The following is a 13,755-nucleotide window of genomic DNA, read 5'->3' as shown; positions in this document are numbered from 1 at the left end:
GGCTATAGCAGCCGCTTGCAATAATCGGGAGCTAATCCAGCAGGCTGGTTGTTCCCAAGTTGATCGATCGATCAACTTTGTACATTCAGCCTGCCCATTAATACCTCGAATCTCGGCCGGTTCCTGCTGAATCGGTCAAGATTTGATCCGTGTAAGGCCTCATGCCCACTGGATGTTTTTTCTGCCTCTCTTAGGGGCATTTGTCATTTTTTGGCTGCCTCTAAATGCCCCTGTATGTTAGACTATGGGTCCATGAAAACATAGGCATTTAGAGGAGTTTAGAGGCAGGAAAAAAAAACCCACAGCCAATGCATCCAGGAGCAGCAGGATTTTGGCAGGACCGAGCTTCTTTCTGAGATTTGTTGTTTACAAGTTAAAAACTATTAGTAGAACTAATAGTTCTACTGTTAGTTCTACTAACTAACAGTTAGTTAACATCATACATTTTTTTTTTCTAACACCCTAGAGAATAAAATGGTGGTCGTTGCAATACTTTCTGTCACACTGTATTTGCGCAGCGGTCTTACAAGTGCAATTATTTGGAAAAAATACACTTTTTTGACTAAGGCAACAGTAAAGTTAGCCCAATTTTTTTATATTGTGAAAGATAATATTACGCCGAGTAAATTGATACCCAACATGTCATGCTTCAAAATTGTGCCCCCTCGTGGAATGGCGACAAACTTTTACCCTTAAAAATCTCCATTTTGAGTTACAGAGGAGGTCTAGGGCTAGAATTATTGCTCTCGCTCTACCAATCGCGGCAATATCTCAAATGTGTGGTTTGAACACCGTTTTCATATGCGAGTGCTTGTCAAGAAGGGGCGTGTTTAAAAAAAACATTTTCTTATTTATTATACCCTTTATTTTTTCACTTTTTTTTTTCTAATTGTTACTTTTATTCCTATTACAAGGAATGTAAACATCCCTTGTAATAGAAAAAAGCATGACAGGACCTCTTAAGTAAGAGATCTGGGCTCAAAAAGACCTCAGATCTCATATTTAGACTAAAATGCAATAAAAAAAAAATATTTGTCATTTCAAAAAATGGCCCTTTAAGAGCTGTGGGTGGAAGTGATGTTTTGACATCGCTTCCACCCAATTGTATGGAGACAGGTGGGGGCCATCTTCCCCTCACTCGTCTCCATACATGACAGGAGACAGGTTGTGATCGCCTCCGCCGCTGCCGGCGGATCTGGTAAGTGGCGGAGGGCACCGGATCACGGCGGGATGGAGAGGCCCCTCTCTCACCACTGATAAAAGTGATCTTGCGGCGAATCCACCACAGAGATCACTTTTATCTTGTAGTGGACCTCCCACTGAAGAAGAGGATACTGGGGTTATGGCAGCTAGCTGCTGCCATAACAACGATATCCTCTTTCAAACAGCCAATGTAAAACTGCGGCAGGCGGTCCGTAAGTGGTTAAAGAACTATAGGCAAAACTTTTTTTTCATTTCAGATAGAGCTATGGAGGGTTATAACCCCTGTCGTTTTTTTTCCCCCTGCTATCTGTGTCCCATTACGGGGATTTCTCTTCACTTCCTGTCCCATATCCAAATAGGAAGTGAGAGAATTCCTTAGGGACCCCCCATTGGAAGATTTCTCCTCTATTACTTTTCTAGGCACAACCCAAAATTTGAGATTTACTTTTACTTTAATTTTCAATGATTATGGTAAACAGGATAAATAGAGAGGGCGAATCTCTTTAAAACTCTCTAAAACTGACAGGTGTTCTAATCCCTCTCCACTCTATCCAAAACGTAAAAACAAAAAAAGGTTTGACTTTGGTTATACTTTAAGTGCTAGGCTTGTTTAGTGCTTGGGTGGTAATTTGTTTCAATGGCCTGAATATATTATTATTCTGGCCAATAAAAATTTTTTTTTTATCCAACAAGACGTTTTTATTAGAAAATATTGGTATACAGGCAGTAACAGCATTACATTACAGAACTGTGCAATGCATCCACAGCACGCAAAGACATATCAATAAGAAACGTCAGACATTTATATGAAAACTTTTGCATCATCTCTAACATACTGGTCTTTAAACAACATTAACATAGAGTAATCTAATCGTGATCAGATCCATTGAGGCAAGCCCCGGAACATCTAACCACGGTGCCCATATTCTCTTGTATTTAACCATTTCAGGCCCCGGAAGGATTTGCCCCCTTCCTGACCAGGCCATTTTTTGCGATACGGCACTGTGTCGCTTTAACTGACAATTGCATGGTTGTGTAACGTTGTGCCCAAACAAATAGAGCTTTCTTTTGGTGGTATTTGATCACCTCTGCAGTTTTTATTTTTTGCGCTATAAACATGAAAAGAGGTGCAATTTTGAAAAAAACACAATATTTTGTACTTTTTGCTATAAAAAATATCTCCCCCCAAAAAATGTCTTCATCAGTTCAGGCCGATATGTATTAGTCTACATATTTTTGGTAAAAAAAAAAAAATCAAAATAAGCGTATATTGATTTATTTGCAAAAAAGTTCTAGTATCTACAAAATAAGGGATAGATTCATTTAATTTTTAATATATATATATATATATTTTTTACTTGTTATGGTGGTGATTTGCGATTTTTATCTGGGCTGTGACATTGCGGCAGACAGATCGGACACCTTTAACACTTTTTTGGGACCATTGACATTTATACAGTGATCAGAGCTAAAAATAGCCACTGATTACTGTGTAAATGTCACTGCCAGGTATGGGGTTAACACTAGGGGGCGATCTAAAGGAGGAGACAGATCGTTGTTTCTACTTAGTAGGAACACACGATCTGTCTCCTCTCCCCTGGCAGAACCGGGATGTGTGTGTTTACACACACACATCCCTGTACTCGTTCTGTCATGAGCGATCGCAGGTGCCCGTCAAACATCGCACCCGGGGCACGTGCATTGGCTCTGGGGACACGCTGTGGGTGCCTGCGCCTGTAATAGCTTCTTAAAGAGCTGTCGTACACCTACGGCGATTTGCTCAGCCGTGCCAAGCTGACGCAGTATAACTGCGACGGCTGGTCGGCTACCGGTTAAGTGGACTTCCCCTATGTTGCTACACAAGTTTCTCCATACGCAATACCTCCCCTATATTGTGAATCCATTCCCTGGTCGTTGGGGGAACTCTCCGACTTCCAATGAAACATAATCAGTTTCCGGGCCTGGAATAAAACTCTGTGAATGACTTCTCTAGTATGTAATTCCCAGTCATGTTCTTCCAAAACAGCCAACAGAAAAGCTCTCGGGTCTAGAGGTAGGGAGACCTTGAACCTGGCCAATTAAATTAGTTATGCCCAAGTGCTTGACGTGCCTAAATGCGTTACACGAGTTTACAGGGGTCAAGCTCATACTATTGCAAATTGGATGGGGGTTGTCTTCTCTGGAGCTCTCAAGCCCCACCATCCAAGTGGACATACGGTAGCACATGGTAACAGGACCGCTCGCCACCCTTCGGGCACGGCCTCGCTTTGCTCGGCTATTTTTTATTCTAACTCTATCTCCACTTGGATGGTGGGGCTTGAACCTGGACTCACGGTGCAGGCGCCGTTCATCTTCGGAGACCTTCGGCGTCTCCTTATTCTCCGTACTGCGCAAGCGCAGTACAGGGCGGACACTATCTGATGGGGGGCAGCATTTGACACATCACCGCTTCACATATCTCCGCTGCGGCTCCAGTGCGAATTTGTGGTCCGTTTCTTGTGGTCCGTTTCAGGTCCGAGTTCAGCCAAACGTTGGGGCTGAACTTGAACCTGAAACAGTGAATGTGGACGCACCGGACCCCTGCTGTGAGACGCATCCAAAGATTGTGTGAACCCAGCCTAAATGTTCTCCAAGGATGCCTGCTCTAGATTACGTAGCCTACATCTGATATCTTTGGGTACATAGAAAGCCAACTTTTCGCTTTAGGTTAATAGAAATCACTCTCTGCCTTCTGAAGTTTTTTTCTCACATTTGTCCCAAGTTTATGCAATACCCAACATGCTGCGCCATTATTAATTATTCACAAGTCCCGGATGTTTGTCGTCTAATAAAAATGGTCAGAATCAATGTTTGGCGTTGCTGAGAAGGTACTTGCAGATGAATTGTCTTTATTCCGTTTAGATAACAACATGAGAGAGAAGACGGTTCTGGTGGAAGATACAACACAAGTAAAGAAACTGACAGATGTTTCCACACAAGATTTCACATATAAAGAAGAGCAACACAAGAGCATTCTTCATGAGCTGCACAACACCATTGGGAGTGTGAAGGAGAAAGAGAGGGAACTCCGCCTCCTGCAAACACAAGTAATGACTTCTGTCTCCTTACCACAATGATCCATTCTGTGCTAGTGAGGGCACAAATGGCTCCATCTACTTATTATTATACGGGATACTTAGGAATATTGTGCTAAATTAGAAATTTAATTGAGAAATGAGGATGAAATTGATGATTAAGCATGATTTGCTATCTTCTATAAATTAGCATTGTATTTTTTTTTTAAATGTGATATCTAGAAAGTGAAATATGCTAAAATGAATCCAGTGCTTAGAAACATGCTAGAAATTGCACATATGCCCTGCTAGTAATAGTATAAATGGTTTCAAGTGATACCATTATAGTATTTAATTCCATGTATGTGCACCGCATTGTAAACTGACACAATAAACTACAGCCCCTGCGGAATTGGAGGGGGGGGGGGGGGGTTCACAGGCAATTTGTCAGGGCAATGGCAATATTTTTATTATTACAATGTAATATAAAATGAAATTAAATAGTTCAACTCATCATAATGCAGAATCAGTGGGAGCCCAGAGCGTGTCACTTGCCACCATCACCCGCCACCAGATACAGCTTGCCACTTGCCACGTTGCCTGCCACCAGATGCAGCTTGTCTCTGGCCACGTCACCTTCCACTAGATGCAGTTTGTCACTTGCCACCACATGTGGAATGTCGCTTGCCAAGTTGCCTGCCACAAGATGCAGCTTGTCACTTGCCACCAGATGAAGCTTGTCACTTGTCACATCGCCTGCCACCAGATGCAGCTTGTCACTTGCCACCAGATGCAGCTTGTCACTTGCCTGCCACAAGATGCAGCTTGTCACTTGCTACCAGATGCAGCTTGTCACTTGCCACCAGATGTGGATTGTCACTTGCCAAGTTGCCTGCCACTAGATGCAGCTTTTCACTTGCCACCAGATGCGGATTGTCACTTGCCCCGTCGCCTGCCACCAGATGCAGCTTGTCACTTGTCACCAGATGCAGCTTGTCACATGCCACTAGATGTGGATTGTCACTTGCCACATCATTAGCCATGTTGCCTACCACCAGATGCGGATTGTCACTTGACACGTCACCTGCCACCAGATGCGGAATGTCACTATCCTGCCACTAGCTGAAGCTTCCCACTGTTGTCTGCCACTAAAAAATACTAGATGCAGTTTGTCACTTTTTAAATGTAAAGGTAATTTGCTGGCAGGCAACAGTGACAGCAGATCTGGCAGTCTCTCCCCAGCTTTTCAGCACATGGCTCCCAGAGTGAGGACGGGTAGTGAGAGATGATGTAATCACTTTGCTGCCTGCAGCTGCATAGTGAGGGCAGAACTGCTGCGGGTAGTGAGAGATGATATTATATTTTTACTCGCTGTCCTCCGCCCGCTCACTGGCCTGCTGCAGAGAGGCCACTGCCCGGTGGTTGGGGACCCCCACCTTATGCCACATGACAAGGATCTGCCAAGATTGCTGCAATGGTTGTGGAAGGAAGCAACATGCAGGATTTTGGGTTTTTTAGATTTAATATGATGGTCTCCAAAACTGCGGCCCGGGAGCCAGATGCAGCCCTTTGCTTGCCTTTATCCGGGGGAACTATTCCTCCCACTGACATTAACAGTGGGGCATAATTCCTCTCACTGACACCAATGATGGGGCACGATTCCTCTTACTCTCACACCAATGATGGGGCACTATTCCTCTCACTGACACTAGTTGATGGAGCATTGTTACCAAGTCCAGGGCATTTTCTAATCCCAGTGGCCATGGTTGAGCCCTTCTAAAGTCTGAAAGATAATAAAATGGCCCTTTGTTTAGAAAGTTTGGAGGCCCCTAATCTAAAAGAATGCTATTTCAGAATAAAAAGGGTTAAAAGGGTGAAAGTCAACCAAAGTGTGTTATCAGGCAAGAAGATTGTGCCTGGCATCCCCTCTGCAAAAAATAGGGAGGGCCTGGTCAGTGGTGTGGCCTGCTGGCCTGCTAAGATATCAGGAAGCTCATGACAAATCAGCTAGGCAGCAGTAGCTGTAGGTTTGCCAACAAAAAAACATGCAGGTCTTCTTAGAAATTAACCCCATTTGGTGGGAAAGGGAAACGTGCATGCCTAGCAGTCATTGCAGCATGTTGCCCAACAACCTAACATCACTAGTCTAGCCCAGGAAGGGATGTGTGCTGAGATAGGATAATTATATAAGGGGCTGATTTACCTCTAAAGAGACCTTCATCTCAATATAAAAATATTACAGCCTGTTGTTAGTTAACACTCATTGAAAAACAAGCTGTGAAATATCTTTTATTAGCAAATTTCAAAATTGTAACCATTAGAAAGGTGAAAAATAAATCAGTCGACTTGTATGGGTTTGCTATGGCAACAACAAGCGGAATATTCACTGCTTTTATCATTTATTATACAGATAACGTGGTGCCAGGGAATGTTTAACACAATGAGCACATAATGTACAATAACTGTTTTTCTGTAGTTAATATGGGGGCTGCATTTACCATAGATTATTTATAGATAGAATTTTTTTAAAAAATCTAAAAATATTATACCAAATATTTTTTTAGCATTAACATAGGCACCAACATCCCTGAATAAGATGGATATACATGGGAAGTTTTGAACTGGATTTTTGGCGGTGCTTAAATCATGAATAATATCGAGAATCAATTAAAATATAACAAATTTTATTTATACATTTAAGTAAAAAAAAATGTTTTTAACTTTGTATAAATAAAATGTGTTAAATTTTAATTGATTCTCAATATTATTCATGATTTAAGCACCGCCAAAAATCCCGTTAAAAACTTCCCATGTATACCTATTATACCAAATATGTAATTTAAAGTGGTTGTAAACCTGACACATGAAATATGAACAAAGCATATCCTTCTAGTGCAGGGATCTCCAAACTACGGCCCTCCAGCGGTTGTGGAATTACACATCCCATGTGGCATTGTAAAACTCTTACATTCTCAGACATGACTAGGCATGGTGGGAATTATAGTTCCTGAACAACTGGAGGGCCATAGTTTGGAGACCTCTGGTCTAGTACACAGGTGTCCAACTAATGGCTCTCCAGCTATTGCCAAACTACAAGTCCCATGAGACACTGCAAGGCTGACAGTTACAAGCAAAGGCAGAGGCAAGATGGGACTTATAGTTCTGCAAGCTCTAGTGCTCTAGTGTACTTGTTTCAATCAAGAGCATTAGGCCCCTTTCACACTGGGGCGGTTTTCAGGCATTACAGCGCTAAAAATAGCGCCTGTGTAGCACCTGAAAAAACCGGCCCCTTTCACTCCAGTGTGAAAGCCAGAGGGCTTTCACACTGGAGCTGTGCGCTGGCAGGACATTGAAAAAAGTCCTGCTAGCCGCATCTTTGGAGCGGTGAAGGAGCGGTGTATTTACCGCTCTTAAACCGCTCCTACCCATTAAAATCAATGGGGCAGCGCGGCTATACCGCCGGCATAGTGCCGCTGCAGCAGCGCTTTGCGGGCGATTTTAACCCTTTTTCGGCCGCTAGCGGGGGTTAAAACCTCCCTGCTAGCAGCCGCATACCGCCTTTAAAAATAGCGGCGCTTTACTGCCGACGCCCGCACCGCCCCAGTGTGAAAGGGGCCTTATGGGCTTGTTTAGACTAGCTTCAAAATTTAAAGCACTTTGAATGCCAATCAAAGCACCTATCACTAAATACAATTGTTACGTTACAGTCCTGATTACACGTTGCGTTTTGCTTAAAAAATTATACCTCACGACGCTTTCTTGGTGCTTGAAAGCGTCTCCAAAGCCTCCATAGAAGTCTATGACAACGCTCGCTTGCGGCACCTGCGGCGTTTGAGAGGCTTTTATTCAGCTAGGTATGAGATATCCCAGGATACCAGACATCATCAGCAGTCACTTCCGGTTCATGTGTATATATTCTGGAAGTGTCTATGACAAATGTCACGACACCTGTGGTGTGCAACATTGGAACGCTATAGCAGAAGGTAAGCGGGGACAGGAGAGAGAGGACTGAGCGGCAGAGCTGGGGAACCAGAGCACGAGAAATTAGCAATGTCGCATGTGGTGCACAGCATGGGAGTAATATAGTGGGAGGTGAACGGGGACCAGAGAGAGGGAGGATTGGCAAACCAGAGGTTTGAAGTTACTACAGAGAGTTGGAAATTACTACTGGGCAGGGGATGCCAGCAGGTCAGAAGAGCTGGAGTTACCAATGAGCTGGGAATCTGCTGAACGAGGGTACCAATGAGCTGGGAATCTGCTGAACAAGGGTACCAATGAGCAGGGACTCTGCTGAACGAGGGTACCAATGAGCTGGGAATCTGCTGAACGAGGGTACCAATGAGCTGGGAATCTGCTGAACGAGGGTACCAATGAGCTGGGAATCTGCTGAACAGGGTTCTACTGGGCCCCTTTAAAACAAATAGAAAAACAGCACACACACAGGACATTTGCAAAGCTCCATTAAGCTCCCTGGTGGTATGATTGTCAGATTTTTGAATCTTAAAGCGGTACATTGTTTTGCATAGATATTTGGCATTTTATATTGTAGGCCTGTAATTCTTAGTAATAACTCACTTAAATCTGTCCAAACAAGAGTCTAGTAGACATCCCGGGTATGACAAAGTTTTAAACACAAAATCGTAAATTATAACATAATAAATAATGACCTATAAATAATTATTTAAATAATAAAAAAAAAACACTGAAATTTGCTCAGTCGCACAATTGTCGCTGTCATCTTTTTCAGTGTCTGATGGTGAATTTCCCCACGAATCACTATCATTCAATTCTGCAAGTGATTTTAATTCACTATCGCTGTTTTCTAGCTTGTCTAAAATTGCTTTTGGCTTAAGGGGACACTTTTTGGATGCCATGGACATTCTCGAGTTTCCAGGCAGAAAGAACAGGATATATAATATAAAAGTGCAGGCAGGGCACTGGACAAAGCACTAGGGACAAAATGGATGTGAAATTATTTTATACAGTAATGTATTCTTACAGATTACAGTGTATTATGTGTGTGTATGTGTTTTGTACTTTTTTCATTTACTGCCGGGCTCCACCCCCATGCATCGTGATGCTCGCAGGGAACGGAGCCCAGAACAGTAATACACTGGGCGGAGGATCCGGCGGAGGACACAGCGGGGGGACATCGCAGGATCCTGGGGACAAGGTAAGTAACCTGTACCAGGATACTCCGATACAATCCCGATTGTGGCTTGGGGTTACCGCTTTTGGTAATGAAAATTCCCCCCGAGCCACACTCGGGATTACTGCTAGGGAGGTTAAAGCTTCAAAAAAGCATCACTGAAGCATTACTGAAGCATCAAAAAAGCATGTTGAAGTGGTAGGTGCTTTATTGTGTGTTGAAGTGGAAGCAAGTGTAAATGAGCTCTGAGAGATCATGTGTAAATTCTGCACTTTGAATGGATATGAAAGACAGATGGCTGCAGAGAAACAGATACAACTTATGTAGGAGGATTTGTTTAACCACTTGACAACTGGGCACTTAAACCCCCTTCCTAACCAGACCAATTTTAAGCTTTCAGCGCTCTCACAGTTTGAATGACAAATACGCAGTCATTCAACACTGTACCCATATGAAATGTTTGTCCTTTTTTTCACACAAATAGAGATTTCCTTTGGTGGCATTTAATCACCGCTGGGTTTTTTATTTTTTGTGCTATAAATGAAAAAAGACTGAAAATTCAGGAAAATTTTTTGTTTGTTTCTGTTATAAAAAAAATTCAAATTAACCACTTGCTTACTGGACACTTAAACACCCTTCCTGCCCAGACCAATTTTCAGCTTTTGGTGCTCTCACACTTTGAATGACAATTACTCAGTCATGCAACACTGTACCCAAATGAATTTTGTGTCCTTTTTTTCCCACAAATAGAGCTTTCTTTTGGTGGTATTTGATCACCTCTGGGGTTTTTATTTTTTGCGCTATAAATGAAAAAAGACCGAAAATTTTGAAAAAAAACGCATATTTCTTTGTTTCTGTGATAAAATTTTGCAAATTATAATTTTTTTTTCATAAATTTTGGCCACAATTTATACTGCTACATATCTTTGGTAAAAATAACCCAAATTAGTGGATATTATTTGGTCTTTGTGAAAGTTAGAGAGTCTACAAGCTGTGGTGCGAATCGCACAAAATTGATCACACCTGATGTACTGGTGGCCTATCTCATTTCTTGCGACCCGAATAAGTCAGGAAAGTACAAATACCCCCCAAATGACCCCTTTTTTGAAAGTAGACATTCCAAGGTATTTACTAAGATGCATGGTGAGGTTTTTGATGTTGTCATCTTTTTCCCACAATTCTTTGCAAAATGAAGATTTTTTTTTTTTTTTCTCACAAAATTTTCAATGTAATAGGTTATTTCTCTCACATGGCATGTGTATACCACAAATGACACCCCAAAATACGTTCTGCTACTCCTTCTGAGTATTATGATACCAAATGTGTGAGACTTTTACACAGCCTGACCACATACAGAGGCCCAATATTGAAATAGCACCATCAGGCGTTCTAGGAGCATAAATTACACATCTTATTTCTCAACCACCTATTACAGTTTTGAAGGCCCTGGAGCACCAGGACAATGGAAATGCCCACAAAGTGACCCCATTTTGGAAAGCTAACACCCCAACGTATAATCTATGAGGCATAATGAGTCGTTTGAATGGTTCATTTTTTTTTCAGAAGTTTTGGGAAAATGTGGAAAAAAATGAAAACGCATTTTTTTTTACGCAAAGTTGTCCATTTATAAGATATTTCCAACACATAGCATGTACATAGCAAAAATGACACCCCAAAATACGTTCTACTACTCCTCCTGAGTATAACGATACCAAATGTGTGAGACTTTTACACAGCCTGACCACATACAGAGGCCCAATATTGAAATAGCACCATCAGGCGTTCTAGGAGCATAAATTACAAATCTTATTTCTCAACCACCTATTACCGTTTTGAAGGCCCTGGAGCACCAGGACAATGGAAATGCCCACAAAGTGACCCTACGTGGCACTGACGACACGTGGCACTGACAGATGGCACTGGAGGCAGATGGCACTGGAGGCAGATGGGGCTGGCAGATGGGGCTGGCAGATGGGGCGGGCAGATGGGGCTGGGGCTGGCACTGGGGCTGGCACTGGCAGATGGTGCTGGCTATTTGCTCTGGCTAATTGCTCTGGCAAATGGGGCTGGCAGATGGCACTGCGGCTGGCAGATGGCGCTGGCAGGTGGCACTGGGGCTGGCGGCACTGGGGCTGACGGATGGCACTGGTGCTGGCAGGTGGCACTGGCGCTGGCAGGTGGCACTGGCGCTGGCAGGTGGCACTGGCAGGTGGCACTGGCGCTGGCAGGTGGCACTGGCACGTGGCACTGGCACGTGGCACTGGCACTGGGGCTGGCACTGGGGCTGGCGGCACTGGGGCTGACGGCACTGGGGCTGACGGATGGCACTGGCGCTGGCAGGTGGCACTGGCGCTGGCAGGTGGCACTGGCAGGTGGCACTGGCAGGTGGCACTAGCAAGTGGCACTGGCGGCACTGGCACTGGTGGCACTGGTGGTGGCACTGGCAGGTGGCACTGGCGGCACTGGCACTGGGGCTGACGGATGGCACTGACGGATGGCACTGGCGCTGGCAGGTGGCACTGGCGCTGGCAGGTGGCACTGGCAGGTGGCACTGGCACTGGCGGCACTGACGGCACTGGGGCTGACGGCACTGGGGCTGACGGCACTGGGGCTGATGGATGGCACTGGCAGGTGGCACTGGTGCTGGCAGGTGGCACTGGGGCTGACGGCACTGGCGCTGACGGCACTGGGGCTGACGGCACTGACGGCACTGGGGCTGACGGACGGCACTGGGGCTGACGGACGGCACTGGGGCTGACGGGCGGCACTGGGGCTGACGGGCGGCACTGGCGGGCGGCACGGGATGACGGCACTGGGGCTGACGGCACTGGGGCTGACGGCACTGGGGCTGACGGCAGGCGCTGGCAGGTGGCACTGGCGGCACTGGCACTACTGGCAGATGGCACTGGGCTGACAGATGGCACTGGTCTGACAGATGGCACTGGGGCTGACAGATGGCACTGGGGCTGACACTGGCACTGGGGCTGACACAGGCACTGGGCTGACACAGGCACTGGGGCTGAGACTGGCACTGGGGCTGAGGCTGGCACTGGGGCTGAGGCTGGCACTGGGGCTGAGACAGGCACTGGGGCTGAGACAGGCACTGAGGCTGAGACTGGCACTGGGGCTGCACTGGGGCTGACACTTAGATCGCTCTCCCTCCTCACACGCTGTCTCTGTGTGAGGAGGGAGAGACACGGCAATGGGAGATGATCTCATATGTTTACATATGAGATCATCTCCCATTGGCAGCTGCGATCGCGCTGTGAATGGCCGCTATGATTGGCCGTTCATGGCGATCTGTATTTGCCTGTCTCCGGGAGACACGGCAAATACAATACTTCCACGATGCGCGCCCCCGGCGGCGCGCATTGCGGAAGTAAACACCAGGCCGTTCAGGGACGGCCAGGCGAAGGAAGCCGCCCGCTCTAAGGCCGTCAATCGGCCATAGGGCGGGTGGGAAGCGGTTAAAGGGTTTGTATTGGTTTGTTTTTTTTTATTTTTTTTTTTATTTTTTTTAATAACAAACATGTTATAATTGCCTCCACTGTGCAGTTCGTTTTGCACAGAGTGGCCCCAATCCTCCTGTTCTGGGGTCCCTTGGAGGCCGTCTTGGCTCCTCCCTGCAATAGCTAACCCACATCTGGGACGCTCTATCCCGAGGGGGTTTGCTTGCGGGTGTGCTCCCTGTCATACACGCTGCGTCCATAGACACAGAGGGCCGCGTCAATGGATGTGATTGACAGTAGCGCGAGCCAGTGGCTGCGCTGCTGTCAATCTATCCTATATATCCTATCCTATCAATCTGCCAGACTCCGTGGAGAAGAGGACACCGGGGGACGTACACAGCAGGTGAACGGGCTCAGGTAAGTAATTGGGGGGGCTGGGTGCCAGGTGTTTTTTCACCTTAATGCATAGGATGCATTAAGGTGAAAAAGCACGAACCTTTACAACCCCTTTAAGAATTTTTCTTCGTACATTTTTGCCAAATTTTATACTGCTACATATCTTTGGTAAAAATAATCCAAATCAGTGTATATTATTTGGTCTGTGTGAAAATTATAGAGTACACAAGCTATGGTGCAAATCACTGAAAATTGATCACGCCTGAAGTACTGATGGCTTAGCTAATTTCTTGAGACCCTAAGAAGCCAGGACAGTACAAATACCCCCCAAATTACCCCTTTTTTGAAAGTAGACATTCCAAGGTATTTAGAAAGAGGCATGGTGAGTTTTTTTGAAGTTGTAATTTTTTTCCCACAATTCTTTGCAAAAATCAAGGTTTTTTCTTTCTTTTCTTTTTTTTTCACAAAAGTGTTATATTAGCAGGTTATTTCTCAAACACAGCAT

General features: G+C 45.0%; 1 protein-coding gene across 2 annotated transcripts in view; it reads left to right on the top strand.

Moving 5' to 3' along the window:
* Positions 1–13,755, top strand: part of LOC143997346 (uncharacterized) — a 159,992-nt gene that overhangs the window by 67,097 nt on the left and 79,140 nt on the right. For both annotated transcript variants that reach the window (XM_077492927.1, XM_077492926.1), the window contains one exon: positions 4,105–4,289. In XM_077492927.1, coding sequence (XP_077349053.1) covers positions 4,105–4,289 — 185 coding nt within the window. The remainder of the gene's footprint in view (positions 1–4,104; positions 4,290–13,755) is intronic.

This window comes from Lithobates pipiens, unplaced genomic scaffold (genome assembly GCF_037356315.1).
Source record: "Lithobates pipiens isolate NorthernLeopardFrog02 unplaced genomic scaffold, aLitPip1_a1.2 Scaffold_19, whole genome shotgun sequence".
Classification (NCBI taxonomy): Eukaryota; Metazoa; Chordata; class Amphibia; order Anura; family Ranidae; genus Lithobates; species Lithobates pipiens.
Note: the sequence above shows the minus strand (reverse complement) of the source record. Positions and strands in the feature narration are given on the sequence as shown.